The sequence below is a fragment of the Syngnathus scovelli genome, chromosome 20, assembly GCF_024217435.2.
Source record: "Syngnathus scovelli strain Florida chromosome 20, RoL_Ssco_1.2, whole genome shotgun sequence".
Taxonomy (NCBI): Eukaryota; Metazoa; Chordata; class Actinopteri; order Syngnathiformes; family Syngnathidae; genus Syngnathus; species Syngnathus scovelli.
Window position 1 is genome coordinate 11,752,198 of NC_090866.1, and position 27,694 is coordinate 11,779,891.

The 27,694-nt window shown below is 54.8% G+C and overlaps 4 protein-coding genes across 8 annotated transcripts; 2 read left to right on the forward strand and 2 right to left on the reverse strand.

Moving 5' to 3' along the window:
* Window positions 1–76: 76 nt before the first annotated feature.
* On the reverse strand, window positions 77–4,251 carry LOC125989869 (pro-opiomelanocortin). Of its 4 annotated transcripts, none has more exons than XM_049756280.2 (3): window positions 4,057–4,251; window positions 937–1,053; window positions 77–792 (listed from the first exon to the last, which is right to left on the reverse strand). In XM_049756280.2, exons 1-3 carry the CDS (start codon window positions 4,114–4,116, stop codon window positions 325–327), a joined length of 645 nt encoding a protein of 214 aa, XP_049612237.1. In that variant the 5' UTR covers window positions 4,117–4,251; the 3' UTR covers window positions 77–324. The 4 variants fall into 4 exon arrangements, with proteins under 4 accessions (XP_049612237.1, XP_049612236.1, XP_049612238.1 ...); XM_049756279.2 differs by having other exon boundaries at window positions 919–1,053; XM_049756281.2 differs by lacking the exon at window positions 4,057–4,251 and adding an exon at window positions 1,462–4,006 and having other exon boundaries at window positions 919–1,053.
* A 539-nt stretch (window positions 4,252–4,790) lies between these two features.
* Window positions 4,791–17,048, forward strand: LOC125989814 (tyrosine-protein phosphatase non-receptor type 14). The gene is made up of 20 exons (XM_049756166.2): window positions 4,791–5,203; window positions 7,705–8,043; window positions 8,112–8,287; window positions 10,289–10,386; window positions 10,819–10,886; window positions 10,973–11,043; window positions 11,110–11,197; window positions 11,264–11,352; window positions 11,447–11,534; window positions 11,612–11,694; window positions 11,814–11,874; window positions 12,239–12,305; window positions 12,397–12,872; window positions 13,007–14,188; window positions 14,662–14,796; window positions 14,886–15,104; window positions 15,184–15,312; window positions 15,378–15,612; window positions 15,691–15,854; window positions 15,994–17,048. Exons 2-20 carry the CDS (start codon window positions 7,870–7,872, stop codon window positions 16,120–16,122), a joined length of 3,732 nt encoding a protein of 1,243 aa, XP_049612123.1. The 5' UTR covers window positions 4,791–5,203; window positions 7,705–7,869; the 3' UTR covers window positions 16,123–17,048.
* An 81-nt stretch (window positions 17,049–17,129) lies between these two features.
* Window positions 17,130–20,579, reverse strand: LOC125989855 (N-lysine methyltransferase SMYD2-B-like). 2 transcript variants are annotated; one of them, XM_049756258.2, is made up of 12 exons: window positions 20,254–20,579; window positions 19,684–19,747; window positions 19,448–19,558; window positions 19,315–19,375; window positions 18,994–19,118; window positions 18,848–18,915; window positions 18,531–18,633; window positions 18,325–18,435; window positions 18,032–18,143; window positions 17,783–17,957; window positions 17,452–17,560; window positions 17,130–17,358 (listed from the first exon to the last, which is right to left on the reverse strand). In XM_049756258.2, exons 1-12 carry the CDS (start codon window positions 20,418–20,420, stop codon window positions 17,281–17,283), a joined length of 1,284 nt encoding a protein of 427 aa, XP_049612215.1. In that variant the 5' UTR covers window positions 20,421–20,579; the 3' UTR covers window positions 17,130–17,280. The 2 variants fall into 2 exon arrangements, with proteins under 2 accessions (XP_049612215.1, XP_068505291.1); XM_068649190.1 differs by having other exon boundaries at window positions 19,303–19,375.
* Window positions 20,580–20,726: 147 nt separating this feature from the next.
* si:dkey-206f10.1 (adenylate cyclase type 8) lies at window positions 20,727–27,443 on the forward strand. The gene is made up of 21 exons (XM_049756167.2): window positions 20,727–21,231; window positions 21,661–21,857; window positions 21,973–22,749; window positions 22,812–22,961; window positions 23,024–23,154; window positions 23,256–23,367; window positions 23,450–23,577; window positions 23,657–23,815; window positions 23,887–24,115; window positions 24,193–24,363; window positions 24,431–24,531; window positions 24,611–24,812; window positions 24,882–24,974; window positions 25,069–25,229; window positions 25,333–25,414; window positions 25,489–25,647; window positions 25,752–25,898; window positions 25,995–26,087; window positions 26,195–26,309; window positions 26,469–26,671; window positions 26,751–27,443. Exons 2-21 carry the CDS (start codon window positions 21,696–21,698, stop codon window positions 26,964–26,966), a joined length of 3,591 nt encoding a protein of 1,196 aa, XP_049612124.1. The 5' UTR covers window positions 20,727–21,231; window positions 21,661–21,695; the 3' UTR covers window positions 26,967–27,443.
* The last annotated feature ends 251 nt before the right edge of the window (window positions 27,444–27,694 follow it).

The following is a 27,694-nucleotide window of genomic DNA, read 5'->3' on the forward strand; positions in this document are numbered from 1 at the left end:
ATTGACAAAACCAAAAGGCTATGAGCAAGCGTTTTCCCGCTGGCGTTTTTTGTATTGTTTGCAAACGAAGCCGACGTCAGGAACTCGCTGGCATTTTTTATTTTGTTTACAAACAAGGCCAATGCTTACTCGCCTAGTCCACAAAGACTTCTGCTTGTCCCCTAGCCAGTACATTAGTCAAAGCTTTGGGCGGCCACATCAAATGAGGCGTAGGCCCAGATCTGGGCTTGAGTTTGGCACCCAATTGGCTCAGTCGAGACTTTTACAACAAGGAAGGAGAAACACAAAGACCAAAAGCGATTGATAGCAACATGCAAAAAGCAGCTAGCCGACGATCCTCTGCACATCCTTGAGAAGAATGTCCCCGAAAATGCCGGTCAGCGATCCCTGAGCATTCTTCACGTCCTTGGCGCCGGGATGCCCGCGAGCCCGAGGCGGCTCGCTCGGGAAGGCAGAGCCTTTGAAGGCTTTGCGGTTGGGGAGTTTGCCCCATGGCGAGTGCCTTCGCTTGGCGCTTTTGTGTCCCGGCTTGGGTCTGGGCGTCATGTTCCCGGGGGGTTTCCCCCAGCGGAAGTGCTCCATGGAATAGCTCCTCTCGGCATGACGAGAGCCCGCTCGGCCTTCCCGGCTCCCGTTCCCGGAGGGCTGACTCCAGCGGAAGTGCTCCACGGGGTACGAGCGCTGCCGTTCTGCTGCCTTGGCCTCCAACGTGGAGAGTTCCTTATCCTCGCTGATGCTGAGCGCCGGACGCCGCCGCATCTGGCTGGCTGACTTGCAGAGTTCCAGGCATACCTGAACGGAGGCCATGACAGAAAACACAGCGAGAGTCAAGAAGATTCCATTCCACCCGTTGGTCCTTCACGACTGGCGTTTGAGGTGAGACGGAGTGACGGACGGGCAAGGTGCGGTTGAACACACGTTGGCAGATGAGCTCACCAGCAGCCTCCCCCTGTTGATGTTTTTGCAGATGGAGCACTCTGAGCCCAAGGCCGGAATGGACAAGAAGGCCACCAGCGCCACCGACAACCAACACGGACACTCCATGTTGCTGGGCTTCAAAAGAAAAAGCAAAGCAAAGCGTCAAGCCGGACAAATGGCATCTGTGCTAGCTAGGTAGGTAGGTAGGTAGGTAGGTAGGTGTCTTGCCTTTTTGCAGTGCAACAACCCACATCCATTTTGACAACATGTAAACCCCCCCAAAAAGCAGCTTTCATTTCATTTCATTTGAAACGCTCTCCTTCCTATGTTGATCCCACTGAACTCTGTAAACATTGACGAGCGAGCGAGCCGCTTTGACTGGAATATTGCAGATGGCTTGCGCAACTGCTTCAGTCCCCCCCACCGTGTCTTAACCATGACTACATTTTGTAGAAGAAGAATATAGCAACGGAAAGGCAAAGCAGTCATCTGATTTGGCACTCATCCCTGCTAAGCAAAAAGAAGAAGGCGACATTTTCCTACCGATTCTGGTCGTCCTGGTTTTTCCTTTCTTTCTTTCTTTTTTTTTTGCGCCCTTGAAATATATTTGTTGTTGTTTAAGCTCCTACGAGTTTTTCTTCCTGGTGCGCGGCGACTCGTCTCCTCTTCCTCGCAGCTCGAGAGGCTCTCCGCGCTCTGCTCCTTTTATAAAGCTCCTGGAGGCCTCGGAGTGGGTGTGTGTATGTGTGAGCGATGGACGCAAGGGATCTCCCACTCCACGTGGGCGGGGGAACAATGCATCATTTTCTCTCTCTCTCTCTCTCTCTCTGTGTGTGTGTGTGTTTCGCCACCTTAGCCCACGAAGCTTTTCTTTTTTCTATCAGCGTGGTGACTTGACAGTTGACCTGCAGCCGCTTGTCACGTCGCCACAGCCACGTTGTTGTTCGTCATGTTTCATATTCACTATGTAACATCTTCCCAATTGTATGACTCGGCTGCTCAAAGTGGACCGGGCGGGACAAGCTCCAGTTCACGCACGAGTCAAGTGAGGGCAAGCGCTTTGGAAAAGGAACTCGGCCAGAATCCTTGTAATTTGACTTGAACGGCATTGTTATTTTGCTTTTCTTTCTTTGCAGCAAACGGTGAAATGAAAAGCTTATGCCCGATCCGTTGCGCTCCAATTACCGAGAGCTTGCGTTCACGTTTGATATTGCGAGCGTATCGGCCCCATCCTTTAAAGCCGTGCAAAGAACAACGCACCCCTTGGCCCACGTGGCGCCTTCCAGGCCCAAAGCTTGCTCGCCTTACGTAAAGGAACGCCATTAGCGGCGGCGGCGGCGGCGGAACAGTGTCTTCCGGCTGAGAACGCGCTGTTCGGAAACCTGACCCCTGAGTTTGATTTTGATGAGCGGTCGACGGGAGAATATCAAAAGCGATGTGCGCCGCAGTCCCGAGCGATTTTCTCAAAGACTTTGCGTAAAGGCAACAGATGGTGCAATGCGGTCATTGTCACACGCAAGTTTTGAAAAGGACAAAAGCAAAGGGCTTTTGGCGCTTTCAAAATTCCTCATCTAGCGAAAACCACCATTAGTTCGAGTCGTATACGATGCGTCGGCGCGTATTCGCCTTGTCTCGAAAGGTTACCGCGACCGACCGACCGACCGCATGCCGTTTGAGATTTGTTCTTAACAATACAAACAGCTTGACAAAAATAATAGACTTTATGAAAACAAGAACAATGTCGTTAAATTGATTGTAAAAACACATTTTTTTTTTTTGTAAGCCTTGGCTGCCTGAGGACAATATAATTTGAGCAAAAGAATGCTCCAAGGAGAGCTGGAACTTAGTCTAGAATGAGTCTGTTTTCAATTGACATATTTAGCTAGTTAGTTGAAAACAAAATGACCCTGTGGGAATGTGAAACTCGATGATGCAAGTTCTTTGACCACATTTCCAAATCCTTAGTCATACAAGTGAAGGTCATGATATTGTTCATTTGGGTATTTACGTACGTACGTATGTGGTGGATAGATAGATAGATAGATAGATAGATAGATAGATAGATAGATAGATAGATAGATAGATAGATAGATAGATAGATAGATAGATAGATAGATAGATAGATAGATAGATAGATAGATATATTTTGCTGTCCTTTCGTTTTCCACGTTATTTGGAGAAAAATGTGATTATATGTATCATACAAAGAGATCAACTTGAATACACATTATGACGTATTTCATGATGATAACGTTGTTGTTTTGAATCCCTCTTATAAAGTTTGTGTGCACATACCTCAGGTGTTGGTATTAAATGTAGCGTGAAAACCAAATATTAGTTTCTTGTAAAAGCGAAGCCGAAGCCCACGATTACAGGGCGCGTAAATGAGAAAGAACAGACCGTAATGGTCAGCACATGTTGGAGTCAATTGCACGTGTGAGCCCATGGTTGCCATCGTGCTGCAACATCAGAACCTTCTGTTGTGCTGTGAATTGCCTGCCTGCCTGCCAAGAGCACATCATATTTGCCGCAATCTGCTTATGTACGTTGCTTTCGTCGTCTATCAATTCTAACTACAGGATAGTGCTTACAACTACCACATTTGCATAGGATTGCACTTCAAAAAGAGACAAATGAAGACAACGGAAGAATGGTTCATTCATTGCGACTCCAACTTGATCAGCAGGTGGCAGTGGAGTACAGTCATGAGCGACAAACGAACATGTATAAAAAAATCGAGCTTTTCTCTTAGCTCATCAGTAAATAATATTTAAGAATGTTTTTAAAACATTCTTAAATACATTCATCTTTGGCCTGAAATAATTGGTCCCTTATTCCCCTTTTCACTTAGGCAGCAGTACTCGTTTTAGCCACAAGATGTCACAATTTAGTCACAAATAAAAGCGCGTTAGTGTCCAGAAAAGGTCCACTGTTTTCTTTGGAAAAAAACAAACAAACATTTACATTGAGACGTTGGCTATTTACCCAAATAGAAAGCCAATAAGAAGAATAACAAATACTGTATACAAAAATGTCATTCAATTCCCCCCCAAATAATGATATATTCAAGATTTGCGAAGGTAGCAGCTCTTTTAAGACAGCAAAATTAACACCGGTAATTAAAGGTAGATACTATACCATAACTGTTACTATGAAAGACTTTTTGGAATAACCAAATTCCCCACTGTGTTTGCACATAGTCCAAGAACAAGTGTAAAAGTGAAGATTATTCCGATCGAGTTGTAACTCAATTAGAGAAGCGAAAAAGGTGGCAGGAGATAAATGCGTTGTTGTACTTTTGTGGAAAAGCCCGAAAGCAGGCAGGAGGTGGTCTTGGACGAGGAGCCCCGCATTCCTCACATTTCTGCCTTGTGATGTCACTGTCTGCTGCCTTCACGGTACTCACCAAAGCTAGGGAATTGCGTCGACTTGAGCATGTTCTCCTTTCAAAGGGCGCTCATTTTTATTGGGTGGGCTGAGAAGAAATGCCATCCATCTATCCAAAATCCAATTCTGTAAGCATTCGCTTATTGTTATCGCCAAACAAATGTCGCGACTCTAAAGTTAATCCGGATGTGGCCGAGAACGACGACTGCTCGCCACCTCCTGTTGTGATATTTAAGAGTGGGCAGGCAGCGTGTAGTACATGTTAAAGTTATTTCTGAAATGTTGTTTTTGCATCTTAAAACAAGTTGTATAGAGTGCGTGCGTATGTGCAAGAGCAAAAACGTGTGCCTACTGCAAAATGGCCACTTTGCAAAACTAGGCTGTATTCCGTCATTATTCGGTGCTCGTGAACGCATCTAGCGACTCCGTCTCACGCCCGCCCGCCCACTCGTGTCCAGAACGCCCCCGGAGGGCAAGCAGCGGCTCCTCTGCCGGACTGGACCGCATCGCGTCGCATCGCATCGCATTGCATCGCACCGCGCCGCGCCGCAGAGCCTAGCAAAGACGCCCCAGCGAGACCACACCACCACGTCGCTGCTCCACTCACTCACTCACTCTCCGCCACGGCCCACTCGTGACGTGAGAGAGACGGCTCGTAAGCCTTTTTTGGTGTCGTTCAACTCCGAATTCGACCCGCCGAAAACTTTTTTCCCCTTCCCTGGCGCCACCAAATCGAGTTTTACGACTGAGATTTATTTCCCCTCCGCCGAGAGTCCGTCGCAAAATCCTACGCTTCACGTGGAAACCCAATCCACACTGGATGGGGAGTATGTTTTCCGTGTGAAGGAGAGAAGGAGACGGAGAGAGGTCTCTTCGGGCCACATCGGCATGTAGCGGGGTGAGTTGGACTCTTTCAAAGTGTTTGTTTGTGCTACTTTTTTAATGACTGCTGGCTCCGCCGTACCCCCCCAAAAATAAAAAAACAGGCCAAATGGCTGGGCCACGTAAGGAAGCTGACGGTGCATCCCAAATATTGTCACGACTTGCTCCCCACCCCCTCTGTAAACACCTGTACCTGCAAGTCCACTCGGGGTTGGTTCTTTGGAGCAATGGCTTGCATTGGCTTACATGGGTTGTTCCGTGGGTTGTTCCGTGGGTTGTTCCATGGGTTGTTCCATGGTTCATTGAGTCTGAAATTGCTGCTAGAAATGAGTCAAAAGTCCGCCAAAGTTGTTTACATGCTGCTTCACGGTTGACTCGCTCGAAAATGACAGCTCAGGGAGCAAGCGGCGCATCACCTGGAACCCAAATGCTTCCAAATGTTTGTGCTGCAAACAAAGGCCCAAAAGTCACAGCCCATCATTTGGAGCTTCACAATCAAATCATTAGCAAATGATCAATTAAGTGGAGCAGATTTTTATCACCTGTGGTTAAAAATGACTATCCAATCGGGCCTGATTTGCTGAGGCTAAATTGGCTGGGGGAAGCCGAGCTTTGAGATGCTTTCATTTTCACGGCCTTCCTTCGTTACCTTGTCGTAGTTTGCATGTTTTTGTTCTCTTGATGTCGAATCCCTAGAAACCAGCCAGTCCAACGAGACTTCTTTTCTATTTCTTCGAAAGTTTCCCACTTGTCCTGGAAGCGTCAACTTTGCTCTGCATTTTGGAAATGGGCCGGAAAGGGCCACGCGAGGGGGGGGGGGGGGGGGGGTCACTCCGACACCCATCACGACTTTGTGAGTGGGGTGAAGTTTGCATTGGGACGGCCTCAGGTCTGCTGCCATCTCCTGGTGAAAAGGAACATAGCTTTTCGTACATCTTCCTCTGCGAGGCCGAATTTGGCCCCGGACCTGACCTCAGACACGCTTGCTCTAAATGAAGTCATAAATCATTCTTCAATGACATTGTCAGTGTATCACCCGGAGATTTGATTTCAAAACAGTTCAAAATGACAGCAGTCTACCCTCTGGAAACGATGACACACCATTGGGAGGGGGGGGGGGGGGCAGTCTATCACCTTGGAGCTTCACAGTCAGATCAGTCCCAAATATTGCATTCATGGTAAAATGCCTTTGTCGTTTGTGTTTTGGAACGCGTCATTGCACAACTCTAACATATTTGTATGCGTATGCGTGTGAACGATGTGTTTTGACATGCACCTGTAAAAAAAAAAAAAAAAAACATGCATGCACACACGCAAACATCTAAAGGCAAATATTGCTGCAGGGGGCGTGCCCCCCCTCCCCCACGGACATCTGGCTGCGTCTCATGTCCAACAGCACGCTGTGTAAATGACATGGTAGCAGGGCCAGTGGTTTTGGGGCAATACACGGCACTTTGGTTTGCCGGAGAATTTGAAAGCTGTGAAGAATTCCGCATCTTGCCAGCAGCGCCAACTTAGCTCAGCAAGCGGCTGGGGGCGGGGCCAATGCTTTAGTGGTCTGCGTGTTTTTGGTGAAGTTGCTTCAAAATGTTGAGCACCCAAAAAAAAAAAACATTGCCCGTTTGTGACAAAGCGTGTTTGGACCTGCCCTGTTATGTATGATGCTTTGCAGGTGCAAAGGGGTGGAATGTCAATCAGCGCAAGCCCCGCCTCCTATCATGGGCCAGAGACTACATGCGATAGATAGACCTGAGCTCACAATAGCCGATGACAAGCAGGCGTCTGTGTTGTAAGGTCCCCAATGTGTGTGTGTGTGGGGGGGGGGGGGCTTTGGCTTGGCGCTTTGGCTTGGCGCTTTGGCTTGGCGCTTTGGCTTGGCGCTTTGGCTTGGCGCTTTGGCTTGGCGGGATGGGAATGTCATGGAAAAAGTGAGCAGGGCTGCGGTTTGGGGCGATGACGAGCAGCGGCTCTTGATCCCGGCTGTTGATTTTTCCCTCCTTTCCGTTCTTCTTGGGAACAACTGGAAGGACATGATAAGAGATGGCGCACCTCCTCCGTTTCCCAGCGCAACCTTTGCTCCGCCCACTGGCAGTCATTGCGCCGTGCCGGTGCGCTGGCTTCTTCCTGTACGTTGTTTTTGTGGCCATCCTCCCACCCTACTGTGTAAGCTGTGACCTCCAGTGTGTGTGAATTTGGATTTTGGTCGGGATCGGTGAGCGACACGGGTTTCCACCAATGAGAGTTGTGTGGTGCGTTTGAGCTGGCCCGAGTGCAGCAAGATGATCTTTCAAGAGACATCTGGCCTCCCATCTGTGTGTTTGCGCACATGCGGCATTTTCTTGGAAATGCCAATCTGCCGGCCTCCACTTTGCTAAACCGCACAATGACAATCGACCAATTCTGTCGAGTCTTGACCGTCCTTGGACTGATTGGCCACCAAGGAACGTGATAGCAAGCGGCGTGGAAATGTTTTTTTTTTGAAGACCTCAAGCGCTGTTTATGTCTTTCTGTCTCCAGCGGCGGCAGCGGCGGCGGTCCTGTCCTGTCCCGTCCTGTGGTCCTCCTTAGGGAATGGGCCAGCGTCTGGCCACGGAGCATCTCTCCACACGGCGCCGCGGCCCGAGCGCGAGGGGGGCCGCGGGCAGCTCCTGAAGCGTCTTCAGCGCGACCTTTGAACTTGCCATGCCCTTCCGGCTGAAGCTGCGGCGCACGCGGCGCTACAACGTCCTGAGCAAGAACTACTTTGTGACGCGCATTCGGCTGCTGGACAACAACGTGATCGAATGTACACTGTCTGTGGAGAGCACGGGGCAGGAATGCCTGGAAGCCGTGGCGCAGCGGCTGGAACTACGCGAGGTGAGACCTCCGTTAGCGTCTCCACCCAGATCTCCTTTCTGACGTCCCCCCCTCCCCCTCGGCTTTAGACGCCCTACTTTGGCCTGTGGTTCCGAGGGAAGACCCAGGCGCCGGCGCAGCGTTGGGTGGAGTTGGAGAAGCCCCTCAAGAAGCAGCTGGACAAGTTTGGCAACGAGCCGCTGCTCTTCTTTGGGGTCATGTTCTACGTGCCCAGCGTTTCCCGCTTGGAGCAGGAAGCCACCAGGTAAAAGGTGCTGGCCATTTGCTCAGGAGAGAGCGCAGGTTTGTTCTGCAGAGGCCATAATCTGCTCTGCTAAAGGGATGGTATTCCAGGAATCCCCTGCGGCCTTCTGTGTGTGCGCATCTGTCCGTGGTGGTGGTGGGGGGGGTTATGAAGGGGAAACAATAGTCTGCTACTATTAGCTCGCTTGCACAGCGTCGGCAGCACATTTTCATTCCGCTCCCGTATTTAGTTCTCTTTCAGCCCTTCCCTCCTTTTTCTCCTTGTGTGAGTCAGGAATGTTGGCACAGCCGTCCAGCGTAGGAGGCGGACCACACATTCCTCCAAGCAGAAGTGCAAAAGGAGAGTAGGATGGGGGGGGGGGGGGCCTGGAGAAAGGGGCCGATGTCTGGTTTACTCAACAGACACTCATGCATGCACACTCCTCCCAAGAATCCTCGGCGAAGGCAGCTGCCGTCCGGCAGAGGACCTAGTCACAATGCGTCGCTTGTGGGAACCTAAGCGCCGCCCCGGCCGGGCAGGCTTTGCAAAAGTCCCCCCCCCCCCCCCCCCTGCCTACCCGCTCGCTCCAAGCTTGTAAACAATCCTCTCAGTCCCGTCGTTTATGTTGACGATGACTAAAGAATGTCAAAAAGTGAGTGCAAAATGCTGGCCTTACGGGGAAGGCTGCCAATGAATTGTGGGAAGCCACACTTCTTTTTAAATGCAGCTCTAATTTTCACAGGGTTCACGCAGAGGTGAAATTTGTCCAGAATGTCAATGTTTTGCAGCCAGACTTGTTGTTTGCTTTGGTTTTGCGGTTAGAACCCGCTGCCTTCCCGAGTTTTCTTTTTTTGGGGTGGGGGGGTGACTCGATCGACAGTGTAATTACGGTTCGACTCACCGCACACCCAAAAATCGTAATGCTCTTTTGTTGTAAACATAGTGACGACGGTGGCTTGGCTTTTGGGTGTTTTCTTGATTTGGGGTCGGCTGCCAAAAGCGGCCAGTGTCAAAACAGTGTGCAAGTGTCGCTCGCCATCGGGTTTGCTCCGCGGCTCCCCCTACGGCTGCCAACTGTAATTATTTCCCAAAATAAGCGCTGCCCTTTTCCCAGCCCAAAATGTAACGCCGCTATTGTTGCTTTGCGATGAGCAAAGACCGGCGCACGTCACGCGACAGGGTGCGTGCGTGCGTGCGAGCGTGCGTGCGTGCGTGCGTGCGCGCGCCCGCCTTTGTGTTTGGCGTTAGGACGCGGAAATGTGAAGCCCAAAATTGACCCAAAGGGCTTTAGGAGGAGTCAAACGTTGCCACAAGTGTCCAAGGCACTTTACTCAAAGGAAGAGAGAGTGAAATGTCCTTGTTTGAACAGTCCGCCACAGTTTGACACATTTGCTCTTCCTCGGCTCCGCCTCTCTCTACCGCGTCAAGCTCCGCCCGCCGCCGCCTCCCTGAAGCGGCGCGGCGGCGCGGCGCGGCGGCGCGGCCTGGCTAATTAGAGGGTTGCCACGGGAACGGAATGGCATCCCATCCCAGCCAACGGGTGTAATGACAGGGTGAGGGAGGAGGCGCGCGGGGACGATTACAGGCCGCCCCGACAGCGGCTAAAAAAAGGAGACGAGACTCTGAGGTGAAGGTGAAATAAAAATAAATAAATAAACTGCAAGTGTGAAAATGAAAGATTTGCTTGCACGACACGCCTCGTGATTTCTCGGCCCCCAAAACACGGCGCCAATGGCTAGAAGTTGAACGTCGTCTTTTGTCACGACCGTTCAAGCCGAGACAAACGCGGATATCGATCGGCGTGCTCTTTTGGCAAGAAAGCTGGCGTTCCGCGAGGCCGCTGGCGTTCCGCGAGCCCGCCATCGTCCGCCTGGGCATGGCGTCGGGGCGGTCGCCGAGCCGAGCCGGGCTCCAAAATGAGTCACTCGTTCGTCCGTTGATGACCGACCTCTGCCAAGTTAGTCTTTCTTTCTTTAGTCTTTCTTCTTGGTTTTGTAAAACAAACATGCCTTTGTGCTTCAGGTACCAGTATTACCTTCAGGTGAAGAAGGAGTTGTTGGACGGACGCCTCCACTGCACGGTGGAGCAGGGCATCAGACTGGCCGGCCTGGCCGTGCAAGGTAAGAGAAGAGAAGAGAAGAGAAGAGAGCGCAACCAACCTCGCGTGCCTTTGCTCAGGTCATCTTGACTTTGCTACCTAATATGGCCGCCGAGAGAAAGCGCACGCCACTTCACTTCCTATGCTATCTCACTCTCACTCACACTCACACACACACACACACAGAGTGTCCCTCCCGCTTGCTGTCTGTCTCTCCGGACGGAATGTAAACAGAGCGTTTGCTTATCGCCAGCACCAAGGTTAGTCTTGGCCGGCGGCAGGAAGAGCGTTATCACACGTCCGAGGCTCCGGCCGGCATCATGTTGGGCCTGGGAAAGTGGGAATCTCGTCACATATTACGAGACTCATTAAGGGGAGGCAATGGGGGGGGGGGGGACACACACTTTCTGCTGACATCAGCATCAAGAAAACGCTTGCCTTGCTTTGCTTGCAGCTGACTTTGGGGACTTCACTCAGTTCATGTCTCAGGACTTCCTGCGGGAGTACGTGCTCTTCCCAGTGGTGAGTAGCCCGCCGCCGCCGCCGTCGCCGCCGCCGCCAGCACATTTGCCCGCCCTTTCCAACTCTCTGGCCTGGCCAACAACTAGAACTGGCCCCACGGAGACGAGGTGCTGGAGGAGTGGACGCAGAAGGTGGCCGAAGAGCACAAGAGCCACTGGTAGCGACCCACTGACTGTCAGCTCGATTGTTTTGCCGCCAAACGCTAACGCCCTTCCGCTTGCAGTCGAATGGCGCCGGCCGAAGCCGAGCTGCTCTACATCAAGGAGATCGAGAAACTGGACGGCTTCGGCCAGGAAAGTTTCGCCGCTAAGGTGCGTGGTCCGGCGCCTCTCCAAAGTCTCCCCGACAGACTTTAACGGCGCTCTCTCGGCGCGCAGGACAACTACACCAACGACATTTTCATCGGCATGTCTTTCGTCGGCGTCTTTGTCAAGCACAGAAACGGCCGATCCATCATGCTCCACAGGTCAGCGTTCGTCCCGGTCTCGTTCGCGCGCGCGTGCGCTCCGCTCGCTCGCGCGCTCGCTCGGGGTGAAAAGGCGCCTTGGGTTGCGTAACAGGTGGAAGGACATCGGCACCGTCGCGCACAACAAGTCGGCCATCACCGTGGAGATCACCAGTCGCGACGACACCATCATCTTTCACATGGTGAGCCGCGCCAAACCGCAACTTGCCAAATGATACATTGGGTCGTCCGAATGAATCTTTTGGGCCGCCCACCGCAGGAGGACATGGAGATGGCCAAGTACATGGCTCGTCTGTTCACGGCCAGACACAAGTTCTACAAACAGAACAAGATTTGCGCAGAGTGAGTCTGCACGCCAAGCGCGCACACGGCCACATACGGCGCTCACGATGGCGCCGCGGATGGCCGCCGCGGTGAGTCGCTCTCTGTTTCATGTTCCACCTCACGTGTTGTCTCTTCAGGCCCACTCGCTCTCCGGCGCCAATCAGGAGGCGGCCCACCTGGACGCACCGCCTTTCTCTGGTACGAGTCAAGCGTCCGGCCTCTTGTTTTGTTTTGGTTGCATTTTTGCGATTCCCGGCCCGACCCAAGCCGGTGATTTTTGCGTCTCCTCGGCCGCCAGCGGACAATGGCAGCTAAATGCGACACAATGGCCGCTCCTCGGAGAAGATTCTCAAGTTGCGGGGTCGCGCGACCGACCGCAGGAGGCGCTGCTCCTTTACCGTGACACAAATATGGCGACGCGGGCCGGGAAGTCTCAAAAATAGACTAATTGAACACTGTGGCGTAGTGAGTGGTCATCGCGCTAATGTAGTTGGTCTCATTCCCGCAGTCAATATTTGAAAGGGATTCCCCGACAGCTCCCTTTTCTCTTCCTTTCTCGCAGCCTCGGCCGCAGTCGTGCAACTTCCAGACGGTGCATTCCCAGTACCAAGACACAAAGAGCTCTCAAGGTACGGTGGTCAAGCGCCCGCCCGCCCGCCCGCCCGCCGGTGAGCCCGAAGCGCCGGTGTGAGCCCCCCCCGCTGTGCTGCCGCCCCGTAGACAGCATCTTCCACCACGAGGAGCCCTACTACAAGTCGGAGAGCAGCCTGGAGCGCTGCCAGACCGCCGAGTTCCCCTTCCGCAACGGCGCCCTGCCCAACGGCGGCAGCGTCTACAGCAGCCCCAGCCTGAGCTCGCTCAACCGCTCGCAGACCTTCGTGCCGCCCTCGCCCGTGTCCTCCGACCTGAGCATCGCGGGCAGCGAGCTGATGCGCCCCGACTACATCCCCAGCCACCGGCACAGCGCCATCATCGCGCCGTCCTACCGGCCCACGCCCGAGTACGACGCCGTCATGCGGCAGAAGCGGCGCGTGCTGCACGCTCAGCGCGACCTGCACAGCCAGTCGCTGCGCAGTCTCAACATCAGCAACGCCTGCGCCTATCGCCAGCCCGAGGCGCTGGTCTACAGCCAACCCGAAATGAGGGAGCGGGGCCCCTACCCCGGCCTGGGACCCAGCCCCGGGCCCTACGCGCAGGTCAGGAAAACCGGCCGGACGGACGGACGGACGGATAGCTACAGCCGAGCGAGCTGCCCTCTCGTGGCAGCCCCGCCCGGCCCGGGGTTTGCGCGTGGGGATTGACCATATGTTGGCTGCTTCCTGCCTTGTAGATCAGCTACAGCAAGCCGGTGTCTCACGGCGGCCCCCATCAGGGAGCAGCGGGGAGCGGACCTTGTCGATCGCCACGCATCAACGGGGGGAGCGGCGCGCCTGGCGCCGGCGCCTCCATCTCTCACACGGTCAGCACGCCCGAGCTGGCTAACAGCAAACAACAAGGGAGCAACGCCGGCGGCTACGCCGCCTCGGCCCACGTGGCCAGGCACCCCGTATCGCGACCCCCGCCGCCGTATCCCTCGGCGGCCTTCCGGCCGGCCACCAGCACGCCGGACCTGGCCAGCCACCGCCTGCGCTGCATCGGGGGCAGCAGCCCGGAGCTGGTGACCCGCATGGTGCAGCTGTCCGTCAAGACCTTCCAGCCGGACAGCTCGACGGTGGTGCGCCAGTTCCTGCAGGAGGTCAGCGAGCCGCTCACCACCGCCGCCGCCGCCAAGCACCGCTCCACCCTGGGCAAGCGGCACAGCATGGAGGTGATCATCGGCGGCATGAGAGGTGCCGGCCTGGAGGGCGTGGCCATGAAGGGCATCAACGCGCCTCTTCATCGAAGGAATACTCTGAGGGAGCACGTCATGCCCCCACAGCCCATGGCCCAGCAAGCCCCGCTGCCGCCGCCGCCGCCGCCATCCAAAGACTTGGCCATCCCCACGCCCACGCAGAAGGAAGCCCCGGTGGCCGCCTACCAGCATCAAAAGACTCTCTCCAACGCCACCATGCTCATCCACAGCAGCGAGAGCGAGGAGGACGAAGATGAAGAGGAGGAGGAGGAGGAGGAAGAGAGGCCCGAGCTGGACGTCCAAATCCCGGGTCTCAACCAAGACATCAGCATCAGCGCCCAGTTGCAGGCCGCCCTGGCCAAGCTGCCCAACAAGCCCCCTCCGGAGTACCCGGGCCCTCCCAGAGCCCCCGGGAACATTCCCGCTCGCAACCGCCTGCTCGCCGCCGCCGAGCCCGTTCCATCCCGGGGGCCCGAGGACGGCCAGATTGCCGCCGGGGGCAGCGGCGGCGCCCTGACGCGAGGGGACCAGAGCGCCGGCAACGTCTTGGGACCGTCCATTTCGGAACCGGACCTCACCAGCGTGAAGGAGAGGGTGAGGAAGGAGCCGCTCAAGGAGAGGCCCGTGTCGGAGATGTTCTCCTTGGAGGACAGCATCGTGGAGCGGGAGATAGCGCAGAGGGTAAGTTAAAGTCCCAATGATCGTCACACACACATCTCACACACACTCCTCAAACAGGGCATTGATCTGCATCGTTGCCAGTTGCTCAAATAGCGGCCGCGCTCCATTCACAACACAACTTGGTTAGGTTGTTTATTTGCTACGAGCCCAGCTCGCCCCTGATTAGCAATAATCTGCCCTTCGGCACGAGGTAGCGCAAGGAGGCTCTGTAAAGCCTCCTCAAATCCCACAGATTACGCTGGGCGGGGGGGGGTCGTCTTTGTGCCAAAAGAGATGGCAACGTCGTCACCTTGGATGCCGGTGCTTTGATTTGTACCCAAACCAGACGAGGGCGTGAGGGTTTAATAGCGTCGCAGATTAGGCAAACTAATCCGATCCAGTTTCAAAGACCAAAGGAGGGGCGGGCCAAAGTGCTTCACATTATGTTTGCCACGGGCGCCAGCGTGACCACGGGCTTCTCCTCTCTCCTGAAGACGTTGGAGAGGCAGAAGATGTCGGCAGACTCGGCCAAGCGACCGCTCACGATGGCCGCCCTCAACGGCCTCTACGCGGCCCGCGGCCCCGAGCGTCCGGCCGACGACGGTGCCGAGGCCGCCACCGACGAACGGGTAAGACCACCGCCGCCGCCGCCGCCGTCTGGCTCGCAGTCGCTCTTTGGAGTTTTGAGTCATGGAGCGCTCTCATCGCCGCTCGCCAGTGCACGACGTTGGAGCTGAAGCTGGAGGAGGAGCGCGTCTTCACCGAGTACGAGCAGGTGCCCAAAAAGAGGGCGGACGGCGCCGTCACCACCGCCGCGCTCCCAGACAATGGCGAGCGCAACCGCTTCCGCGACGTGCTCCCGTACGAGGAGAACCGGGTGGAGCTGGTGCCCAACAAGGAGAACAACACCGGCTACATCAACGCCTCCCATATCAAGGTGGGCGGGAACCGAAGGCTTTCTCCGTGGGTTCTGGCCGCTGGCCGGCTGCAACGTGACGCCCTGATTTTGCGGGCAGGTCAGCATCCGAGGGGAGGAGTGGCACTACATCGGTACCCAGGGTCCGCTGGCCAACACCTGCGCCGATTTCTGGCAGATGGTGTGGGAGCAGGGCGTCAACGTCATCGCCATGGTTACGGCTGAGGAGGTACGCTTCACACGGGCGGCTGGACGGCCACTTGGTTGTGTTTCAAGCTTTGCACGTGTTTCCAGGAGGGCGGGCGCTCCAAGAGTCACCGCTACTGGCCCAAGCTGGGCTCCAAGCACAACTCGGCCACGCACGGCAAGTTCAAGGTGACCACCAAGTTCCGCACCGACTCGGGCTGCTACGCCACCACGGGCCTGAAGGTCAAACACCTGCTGTCGGGCCAGGAGCGGACCGTGTGGCACCTGCAGTACACCGACTGGCCCGAGCAGGGCTGCCCCGAATACGTGCAGGGCTTCCTCTGTGGGTGATCGCCTGCCCCTCGTGCGCGTTTGCTTCTGGCTGGCTGTTTCATTCCCCCCCCCCCCCTCTTCTTCTCAGCCTACCTGGAGGAGATCCAATCGGTGAGGAGGCACACCAACTCCATGCTGGACACCTCCAAGAGCCCCAACCCGCCCGTGGTGGTGCACTGTAGCGCAGGCGTGGGCCGCACCGGCGTGGTCATTCTCACGGAGTTGATGATCAGTTGCCTGGAGCACAACGAGGTTGGTACCTTGAAAGAAAAGGCCAACCTTGCGTCGAGCTAGACGTGCACGCGCGTGGCGACAGCGGCTCCAGCGCCGGCCACAAAAGGATTTCCAAAACAAATGCCGCTCGCTCATTGTTGGTTGTCATCCCGTTTAGCCCGTGGAGATCCCCACCATGCTTTCGGGCTTGAGGCAGCAGCGGATGCTGATGGTCCAGACCATTTCGCAGTACAAGTTTGTCTACAGGGTCCTCATCCAGTTCCTCAAGAATTCTCGCCTCATCTGAAATGTCGGCATGCTAAAATGGTTGCTTTCGATCCCTCTTCCGGACACTGTACCCATTTCAGGTGCCACAAGGTGGCGCTAAAGTCCAGCTGGCTGTCTAATTTATTCGTAGTATTGCTTTGCCGCCATCTTGGCGCAAGGTCACCTTTTTGAAGTGGGGGGGAGGAGCTTCTTCCAACAGAAAAGTAGTGCTCTGGCGCCATCTGCGCCATTAATTATACGCCTGCATCATTTAACAGGCAAGCAGCTCAACTCTGTTGCTCACCAAAACAACAAGAGAGTGGATGATGTCATTGTGCCTACATCGTGCCTGCCTGCCTGCCTGCCTGCACTTGTGGCAAGTCTGAATCCTTTTCACGTGAGCTGGCTTCCTTTCATCAACTGGGCTGAAACTTGGCAAAAGCGGTACGCCCCCCCACCCCCGACCCCCCCCCCCTGTAAATTGTGCCTCACGCAAGTAAGTCTCGGCAACTATCCTAGCCAAAACGTTTCCAGTCAGTATTTATCCTTCAACGTGTTTATAAAATCACATTTTGTTTTTGTACAGACACTCGTATTGTGTGACAATTCTTTCCTGACTTGGTACTATGAAAAATACCGCAACCTCTTCAACTATGCATGCGTGTTTTTTTTAAACAACTATATATTTGAATGTATATAAGCGTATTAATGCAGTATATATGTGTTGTGTTGCGTATAAGGCACCTGCCTGCCTGCCTGCCTGCCTGCCTGCCTGCGTGCGTGCGTGCGTGTTTTTTTGCACTCGTCGGTCACTCGCCATTCCACTGTTTGTCCCTATCTTTCTCCTGGCTGCGTGTTCATACAGCCGAGTGGACGGACAGACGGACGGATGTTTTGCATCTGCATTCTCCTCCTCGCCCGTAAACATGTACTTGCTCGTCATGCAATAAAGCCTTATTTTCTCTACGCCGCTGTCAACTAGTTTATGGCTCGAGGGAGGTTGGCCGTTGAGCGGGGGCTCACTCGACACAAGCAATGGGAGGCACGTTGACATTTGAACTCCAAAATGCATTGGAAGTTTTTGCCATCCTAAATGAAAATAATCGTCCGTCTAACAGCTCGTATCTGCGGATGTCGCCGGAAGTTCCCTGGCGGGACGGATTGGGCTCTGTGGAGGCGGCGACGACGGCGTGTATTCCTATGAGGTGAGTCGCTCGCGCAGTTCTCGGACGTAGGGATGATCTTTCCCGTGGGCCACTTGCATGATGCTCATTGCCTGCACGACAAACGATCCGCTCGTGAACACATGGGTGGCACATGGGTGGCGCCTGGTGGCGCCTGGTGGCGCCGGTACCAAAAGCAACGGCACCTGCTGGAGCGCGGCGACCCCTGCCGAGCGTCTGTCCGAGGCCAGGTAGAGTCGGGACAGCTTCAGGTACAAAGACGACACGTTGAGCGAGTAGGCCGGATACAGCTGGCTGCCGTGACAAAAAGTGAGATACCATGACAAAAAGTGAAATACTTGGCATGTGCTCACTTGTCGCAACGTTCCCGTTTGAGATCTTTTGGCTTGCGCAACATGGATGCTACCGTGCACTGTAATTGCTAGCTCTGATGTTTCAGAAAGGGAGAAAAAAAAAAAAAACACCTTCATTTGCTGGTATGATTGTTTTTTTTGGGAGCCTACAAAGAGGATGCACCTGAATGGTTGAAGGAGCATCTCTCCATAGCGCACGGCAGCGTGGAGGTCTCCCTGGTAGACGCACACGCCCATGGCCTGGTAGTCGAAGTGCAACATGTAAACGTTGGCGTCGTCCAGCACGCCGCCCATCTTCTCCAGGGTCTGCTCGCACGTCTCCAGAAGCTCGCTAGGGGGTGCCAGAGAGTCAAGGGTGCAACGGGACAGGCTTTCAAACGGCCGCGTTCAAGTTGCAAACTTTGGAGGATATTTTTCACACGTTTGAGTTCCTGGAAGTCCCGGATGCTTTTGCGAGCGTAGCGCATCATGGCCTCGGCGTCCGCCGGTTCGCCACGCTTGCGCACTTTCAGCTTCAGCTTGTCCTGAGCTCAGGCACGCAAAGAGAAGAAAAGACAAGACAAGAAAGCGTCATTTGCGCGAAGGCGTGTTGCGTTGCGTCGCATACGTCCGTGCATTGAGGTGTGTCCGTGGGTCGTGACCAATGTTTTGTCTGTCTTTGAGTGCAGTGCATTGCATGTTCTTGTTCTTATTTTGTGTCGTCACTTTGCATCTGGTGCGACACTCTTCGCAGTCGCAGGTGAAGTAGTAGGACTCTCGGAGTCTTTCGTTGCGGTCGTCCGTCGGGTAGAGCAGGTCGATGTAACTGATGAACACCTAGCAGCCGGAAGCACACGCCCGCACGCCCGCACGCACGCACGTTCAGCTCACTGGCTCAACAATCATATCGTTTGTGCGAGGGTGCGTCTCACTTCATCTCCAGCCTTCATGTCCCGGACGGCCCGCACCTCAGCATCGCGACCCTTGAATGTCACTATGGCGTTGGGAACGCAACTGTGGTTGAGCAACGCTACACTGCAAAACACATTTGATCGACTTATTCCTGCTTGAATTTTCATGCGGAACAAAATCACGTGTGCCCAGAATAAAAAAAGGCCACAGGTCCTGTCAACTTTCCTCTTCTGCGCAGGCGTTGGGTGAGTATTGGCACACCTTTGCAGCGTCCTGTGCATGCTAATTAGCTTAGCATGAAGCACTTGCTCTAGGTGAGGACTAACTTTTGTCTTACTCTGGGTAGATTGCAGTGCCCACTTGGGACAATTCCTCATCCTCTATTGTGAAGCCATTACAGGAAACCTGTGGAAAAAGAAGATTTGGACAAGATCTCGGACTGACTGGAAGTGGGTTCGAAAAAAAGAAAAGAACTGACTTTACCTGTGAGAAAAGCGAGAGAAGCTCTTTGGAGTCGGGAAAGTCCAAATGTTTGGAGTAAAAGCGATGTAGTCCGGCTGCGTCCGCCTGGATGTTGCCTCCTTTCTCCTTGTCTGTGTCCTCCATGTCTGCAGCAGGAAGGAAGGAAGGAAGGAAGGAAGGAAGGAAGGAAGGAAGGAAGGAAGGCAGGCGCCCACTTAGGGTTGCGCGTTTGCCTTTCCAAAGTGCGCTTCAAGCCGGGCTTCACGTAAGCGTTGGGGTTCAAGTCCGGCTTGGGATTTGTATTTCAAATCCTGCTCCAAATGGACCTGGCTTTGGACTCACGTGACTGCATGTCGCCGACCAGCAGGATCCTCTCGGACGCACTTCTTTCTTGCTGCGTTTTCTGCAGGGAGGAAGGGAGGGCGTGCAGCGTTTCAGCCGGGACACGAGCGAGCCCGCCGCCTTCCTCGCTCACCTTCCTGGCCAGGATTCGAGCCACCAGGCGGCTGCTCTCCGACGGGCGCCAGTTCTCGCCGTAGGCCACCATGGCCGAGCACTCCAGCTTGTGTGCCGCCCAGTCGCCCTTCTGCGCTCCATGCAGGAAAACTCCAATTGGTAATTGGCACATTTTGCTTTTCTTTCGAGGGTTCAGCACCTTGCGTATCACTGACATGTAACGTGCATAGCGAGCGGATGACCTTTGCCCCCTACCTGACATTTGGCATCGCAGTAGTGGGCTTTCTTGCACTTTCCACATCTAGCCAGGCTCTCCTTCCTGAAAAAGACATGGATGGCACCTTTTCATCCTTCCCTACCTGCCGCGTTACTTCCACATAGTTCTATGTTTTGACCAGATACCATTGTGATGATGAAGATCGTATTTTTTTACTAGCCTTCCACTTTCGGTAACCCGTTTGAAGCTTTTGCTAGCTCCGGGGTGGACATTCCATATCAGCCCCGTCCCCCTCCCCCATTATGTGATGACGAGAAGCAGCAGTTGCAAGTGAGGGCGGCCCGGCCGGCTTGAAAACATTCGGCAGTATTAATAGCGCCGACCTTACGGAGAGCCAAATGTCGTCCTGAAAGAAATGCCACGGTGCGAATGATTAAAAGCCACGTTGAATTTCATCAAAATAATGACAGGCATAGGGACACTGTAGAAAATGTAAAGACCAATGTAATACATTTGAAAAATGGACTCCTTTCTGCACATGAAGAAAGTAAGCAGCACTTCAAGTCAAGGCTAGATGGACGCGTAGATACTTTGAGTTGTCCAGCCACCTGTTGAAGCAGAAGTCGCAGCAGGCTCCCCGCTCTTGGGCCGAGAGGACGCAAGCGTAGGGCGGGCAGGAGAAGAGCAGCTCCCCGACGTGGAAGGCTCTGCTTACTCGGAGGCCTCGCCCCTTGTCCGGGCTCTCGAAGCTCTCCACGCCGTCCGTGCCGCTCATGGTGACGAGTGGCAGTGGCCCGCTCTTTCTTTTTTTTTTTTTTTTTTATTTCCTTCTCGTTGCTTCCCCTGCCAGTTCGCGAGTGGGTGGAACCACCGTGACGAGAGAAAACAATGACATGAATGCAAATTCGAAAAGATAAATATATAAATGGCGAGAATTGTAAAAGTAATAATGGTGATCCATTATGATTCTAATTTTAAAATGTTGATTAGTTTTGAACGTAAAAACATCCCTCCCTCCGCTGTAAGAAATGGCACGCCGCAATAAATCACTCCCTGTCTACAAACTAGTGTACAGAGTGCTTACTTTTAAGGATTGCAACCCCAAAAAAATAACACACAGATCAACACATTTGGGAGTCCAGCTTTGAGCAGATTTGTCTGACTTGGCCGGGGGGAGGAAGAGAGAGAGAGAGAGAGAGAGAGAGGGCAAGATTTACCCCTGCATGCAGCATGGAGCGAGCGTGACCTGAGCTTTGCAGAACAGAAGAGAAGAGAGGGAGAGAATGGCTGCTGACTAATTAATCCTCTTTGCAGCCGCCGCCGCCCTGCTCCCTAACAGTTGCGGACTTCCTTTCAAAACAGGTGGTCATCTCCAATCCCGCCGGATCCACGTTTGTCCCTTGTTCTGCCTCTGGAATGACATGAAGACCATTTTCCCCTTTCATTCCTGAAGGATATCAGAATTTCGTACGGAGCGGACACGAGCGAATGTGGGGAAAAATGAATCGTGACGCACGGGCTGCCTCTGCCGCGGCTAAACCTGAGCATGAGCGCTGGCTGGACACACCAATGGCATCACACTCCAGGTCAGTGCTTGGCGGACGTGACTCGCGTTGACCCATTCGGCGCTCTCGTGTCTCCGACAGCTTTTGCCTTGAGGGTTAAGCTCTGCAAAGCGGACCAACCCAAATCAGAAGAGCGTCGCGCTCTTCCAGTAGATATACATACGTAGCAAAGGAACGGAGCGGCGTTCTGCTTTATCCCCATTTCAGTTCAGAGCGTACTATTCCGAGACGGCGTGCTAATAGGATTGGCCACCTTGGAAGTGAGTCACGTGTGACAAGAGTGGACAGCCAGAGCCACCTGGACGACTTCAACTCAGGGGGCATTAGCCGGCTCATGTCTAAATGCGGCCACTGATCATTGGTTCACAAGCTTCCGGCGCTACGGCACGGCTGGCTGCCCAATCTGCCTGCGCACAATCCCTCCCTCTTTGCGATGATGCTCTTCCTTAGATCTGAGGTGAGCGACTGAAGCCGGGAAGCCCGCCATGGTGACCTTTGCAGAGACGACACAGGTCTCCTCCACGGAGCTGCGCGAGCCGCCCCGCCCCGGCGCCGGCGCCACCCTGTCCCCGGGGCTGAGGCGGAAAAAGATGCTGTGGCAGAACGCCGTCAAGCACATCATCACCCAGCAGGAGCTCAGCGCTCAGGTGAACGCCGCCGTGGGCCAGCCTCGGGCCAGCCTCGGGCCAGCCTCGGGCCAGCCTCGGGCCAGCCTCGGGCTCCCGGAGAACCTGTCCGAACGGTGCTTTTGCGGCGTGACAGGTGGGCGTGGAGCCAGCTCGCAAGATCTTTGTGACCGACGCCTACATGGAAGAAATCAACCGGCAGATCCGCAGCAAGGCCTCGCGCGGAGTCAAGCGGCGCTCCTCCACCTTTCGAGTGCACCCCTCCCACATGCGCGGCTCCGTCAGCCACAGCGTGGGAGGGCCCGGCGCCGCCAACGAATACGCCAGCGACGCCGACTTCTTTGTGCACTGGGGCCGCATTATTCACGGCATTTACATCCCCGGCCTGAGGCACACCTTCAAGTCCAAAGACCTGGAAAAACTCTACCAGCAGCACTCGTCCCACCAAAGACGCAACTCCCTGGCCATCACCAATGCGATCGATGCCGTGGCCAAGCTGCAGATCCTGGTTCTGTACCTGGCCTTGGCGCGCGAGGAGGAGGAGGCGGCGGCGCTGGCGGCGCTGGCGGCGCCGGCGGCCGAGCCCCTGCGAGGCTGCTTGACGTGTGCCTTCATGGTGTTTGCCGTGGCGCTCTGCGTGGGGGTGCTCACCTATAAGGACTCCATGTCGCCCAGGTGGCTTCATTACGCCGGGCTGGCCAGCTGGCTGTCGCAGACGGCTCAGGTTCTGGGAGGACTGGTCTACGGTCTGGAGAAAGACCCGTCGTGGTACCTCCTGTTCACGCTGTTTGCCACCTACACGCTGCTTCCCCTACCGCTGGCGTGGGCCATGTGCGCCGGCTCGCTGACGTCAGCGCTGCAGCTGGCGGCCGAGATCGTACGCTTCCGTCACGACGCCGTGCTCTTGACCAAGGTGAGGCCAAGATTCTCCACCTTCTGGCTCCGTTCCCTCAAGTGCAACTTTGGCGGTCGTAGGTGCTGGCCCAAGGCCTCCTGTACCTGGGGATGAACACGGCCGGATTCTTCATTCACTACCTGAGCGATCATTCGCAGCGCCAGGTGTTCCTGGAAACGCGGCGCTGCATCGAAGGCCGCCTCCGGCTGGAGCAGGAGAACCAGCGGCAGGTAAGACACCCACCCTGGCCCCTGGCGGCTAGGATTTGACCACCGCCGTTTCTCCGCCAAAGGAGCGTCTGGTCTTGTCCATTTTGCCCCGCTTTGTCGCCTTGGAAATGATCGCCGACATGAGCTCCATGGAAGATGAGCTCATTCCTCAAGAGTTTCACAAGATTTATATCCACCAGTACAAAGATGTCAGGTGGGTTTTGTTGCCAGTCCTCAAATGCAGAACCGGATCTGATCTGATCTGTCTGTCTGTCTGTCTGTCTGTCTGTCTGTCTGTCGGTCTCTGCTCGGCAGCATCCTTTTTGCCGACATCAAGGGCTTTACTCTGCTATCCATGAACCTGTCAGCTCAGGATTTGGTTCGAACCCTCAACGAGCTCTTTGGACGCTTTGACCATTTGGCCGAGGTAGAAAGCCGAGGCGAGGCGAGCCAGCGCTTTGGCCCGCGTTTTGCTTCGACGCCAACCTCGCTCGGCGTGTTTGTCGCAGGAGCACCAGTGCCTGCGGATCAAGATACTCGGGGACTGTTATTATTGCGTGTCCGGGGTCCCGGAACCCCAGCGCGCCCACGCCCGGCACTGCGTGGAAATGGGTCTGGCTATGATTAACACCATACGGTGATGACGCCCGCCCGCCCGCCCGCCCGCTCGCTCAGTCGCTACCAAAACGCGTCTGACGCCATCTCGCCGCCCCCAGGTCCGTCCGGAGGCAGCTCAACTTCAACATGGACATGAGGATCGGCATCCATTCGGGCTCGGTCCTGTGCGGGGTGCTGGGTCTGCAGAAATGGCAGTTTGATGTTTGGTCTTGGGACGTGGGCATCGCCAACATGCTGGAGGCGGGCGGCATACCGGGGTGAGGGGCTCCGGCCGCCGGCATAACGGCGGGGCTCCGGGCTCCGGGTCTCATTTCCCTTCCCTCCACAGGAGGATCCATATCTCCAAGGCCACCCTGGACTGCCTGGAAGGCACCTACAAGACAGAGGACGGACACGGAGGTGACAGGAACGAGTTCCTGCGGCGACACAACATCGCCACCTTCCTCATTTGCCCTCAGGAGGACATCCCCCGAGATGAGCACGCCGAACCGCGCAAAGTCCGCAAAACCAGTCGCGGCCACCAAACTCCTTTCGGCAGCGCCGTCGACATGAACAGCGTACGTCTCGACTCCAGGCCTCCTCCCTCCCTGGCCGTGGTGCCGATGGGCTCAATCTGGCGTCCGTTGCCTTGCAGATCTTGGCCTCGTTCACCAACGGGTCGTTGCCCAACATATGGCCGTCCACCTCCAAGGAAATCAACCAACGCATCAAACGCGCCATCGAGATCCGCAGCAGCGAGCGTATGCACAAGGAGCACATCAGTCCTCTGTCCCTGCTATTCAAGGACACGCACGTGGAGGACAAGGTACGGCCGCGCATTTGGCCCGGGCCCGCTGTCTGTGTGCGGCAAACTTGACCGCTCCGATCTTCAGTTTTCCCAGATGAGAGACGAAATGTTCAACTCCAACCTGCTCTGCTCCTTCATCATGCTGCTCTTTGTCATGGCCGCCCAGGCCCTCATCCCGGCACCCAGGCAGGGAATGGCCGACAAGACGGCAAGATGGCTCTTGGTTCCTGTCCTCAGACACTTTTCATCATCTGTTCCCTCCCAGGCTGATACCAGCCGTGGTGCAGTTTTCCCTGTTCCTGCTCACCTACACGCTGCTGCTGCTGCTGGCGCTGGCCGAGGAGTTCAAATGGAGCCCGGCCGCGCTGCAGCAGTTCTGCTGCTGGATCCACGAGAACAACAGCGCTCGCAACACGCTCACCCTCACGACCGTCGTCATTAACTTTGGTTTGGCCTCCACGGACATTGTGAGCGCACCTCCATGTTCAAAGAAAAGACTTTGCGTGTCAAACTCATCATTTGTGTGTGCGTTGTAGTTGTGGTGCGTTCTGACAGACGCGGGAGGAGCTCACCCGATGGAAAAGACCAACACGGCGTCATCGGCTCTCACCGTGTGTTCCTACCCGGAGGTAACCAAGTTGAGTGAGGTGAACTTGGTTGGCTGGCTGGCTGGCTGGCTGGCTGGAGCTCCAAAGTGGCTCCTTTCTCTTCTTCTTCCCTCAGGTGTTTGTGCTGAGCGGCGTGATCGCCATGGTGACGTGCGCCGTGTTTCTTCGTCTCAACTCCCTGCTGAAGCTGGCCGTGCTGCTGCTGGCCGTGGCCATCTATTCCTACCTCATCCATCTGGCCTTCCTGTCTCTCGCGCGTCAAGACATGCCGCATGGGTCCGACTTGCAAATTCAGATCTTAGCACGTCCAAGACGTTTTTAGCTTTGTCTTTTTTTTTGTTTTTTTTCTTTTTCTCTTGTGTTCATGGTGCCTGCGCAGGTCTTACTACGTGAGGAGAAAAGGCATCGCCATCCTCCTCTTGGTCATGTTCATCGTGGCGGTCTTTTACAACGGACGCCAGGTACCGACCGACTCGTCCGCCTTCCGGATCTTTGGCAAAGATGGGAGCGGGTCCGACTTGTATTTGCTGTCCAGTGGGAGGCCACCGCCAGGCAGGACTTCCTGTGGCGTCTGCAGGCTCAGCAGGAAGTGGAGGACATGCGGGAGCTGCGGGAGCACAATGAGTGTCTGCTGCACAATATTCTGCCCATGCACGTGGCCCGCCACTTCTTGGACCGCAGCAAGAACGATGAGGTGCGTGTGCAGAGCGGATCCGCCCGCCGCACGTGGAAATCATCAATGGTCTTTTTGCCCCCCTCCTCCCAATTGAGTCATTGAGAGTCATGGTTCCTCTGCAGGAGCTCTACTCGCAGTCCTACGACGAGGTGGGGGTGATGTTTGCCTCTATCGCTGGATTTAACGAATACTTTGAGCAAAAGGAGATCAGACACGAAGGTGTGGATTGCCTCCGACTCCTCAACGAGATCATAGCCGGCTTCGACGAGGTGACTCGCGTTAGCGCCGGGCTCGGCTTAGCCAACTTGGGCTTCCGTCAGCTAATCGAGAGGACATAGGTTTCAAATCAAATGTTTGCCGCCTAGTTGCTGGAGGAGTCGTACTTTCATTACGTGGAGAAGATCAAGACCATCGGCAGCTGCTATATGGCCGCTTCCGGTCTGGCGCCCGACAGGCAGGTGGGAGAGAGCCCTTTTTTTTTGCTTTCCACGTGAACTTTCCAAGCCACGTGCTCGCTCGCTCACTCGCTCGCTCACGTCTGACTCCTCATCCACCTCCCTGGCAGACGTCCATGGACGAATGGAATCACTTGAGCGAACTGGTTCTGTTTGCTCTGGCCATGCAGGAGACCTTGAAGGAGATTAACAGGCACTCCGCCAAAGACTTTCAGCTCCGTGTCGGTAAGTCGGTGGTGGACGTGCGCCATCGCTCCTTGTCCAGCGACACTCGGGTGTGTTTCCTCAGACGGGAAGTTGACAACAAAGGGCGTTAAACTTGTAAGCTTCTGCGGCGGCCTACTGCAGTAGATGTCTAAGGGTGGTGATTTGTCCGTACCTTAGGCATCGCTCACGGGCCGGTGGTAGCGGGCGTGATCGGTGCCAGCAAACCGCAGTACGACATCTGGGGCTCCACGGTGAACCTGGCCAGCCGCATGGACAGCACGGGGGTGAGCGGACGCATCCAGGTGCCCGAGGCCACCCGCAGGATCCTGGCAGAGTGGGGCTTTGTCTTGGAGCTGCGTGGGGAGATCTTTGTCAAGGGGGTGAGTGTCGGATGGCCCGACGGAATAACTGGCAGACGTCCGCTTCCGTCAAGTCCATGTGTGACTGATGTTCTTGCAGGTGAGCGAGTGTCAGGGCAAAGTGCGTACCTACTTCATCAGCACCATGCGCAGCAAGAGAGCCGTTTCGGCGACGGACGGACGCCCGGGGGCCAAGATGGAGGGACGCATGACGCTGGCGGGCATCGTGTTCAGTCTGGTCCAAGGCAGACACAAGGAGAGGCTGAGGGAGACCAACGGGGGATTCGCTCTGTCAACCTGCACCCTCAAGTGCTGATGGGAGAACCCATTCAAAGTGACCCAGACTCACATTCTGCCATACCTCTGCAGTAGCCTACATACCCTACTTTAACCTATCTTTTTCCGTACTTTGTATTGTGACAACGAGGACGTTGTCAAGGCCAATTGTCGTCTTCGTCGGGGTCTGAAACCTTCAAGCCAAACCGTTGTATACCTCAAATCACAACGACCTCAACAACCTCTCCAAGATATACAATGAGCTGTATAATCTTTCAATGCTTGATCTCTAACTCCTAGTCTTCTGTGTGCAATAGAAATAAAACATTGGCTTTTATTTTGGAAAGCATAACTAGAAATGTTTACTTGCATCTCAGATTTGAAAACATCGTAAACAATGGTTGACCTGTGTTCTTAAAACAATCATGCAGTGATTTTTATATGTTTATTTGGAATGGTTTTCAAACTGAGACTGTAACCTACTGTTAAAAGTCGAATAAAAAAACAGTCGAAAGAATGACCGTATTTATTCGGTAGTTTTGAAAACGAGCGCCAGTAGTTTCTGATGATGAAGACGATGCTTTCCAGACAAATGAATAGCTCCTGAAGCTCTTGCAAGCTTCTGGACGATTATTCTCCACTCGATTCGTGCTGTCTACACGGGGTCTGATCGTCTATTCAATACAGATGGCCCAGAAAGATGAACTTAATTTTGAATGTGTCGAAGTTTTCATGTTGATTTACCAGTCATTACACTGCCAAGCGCCG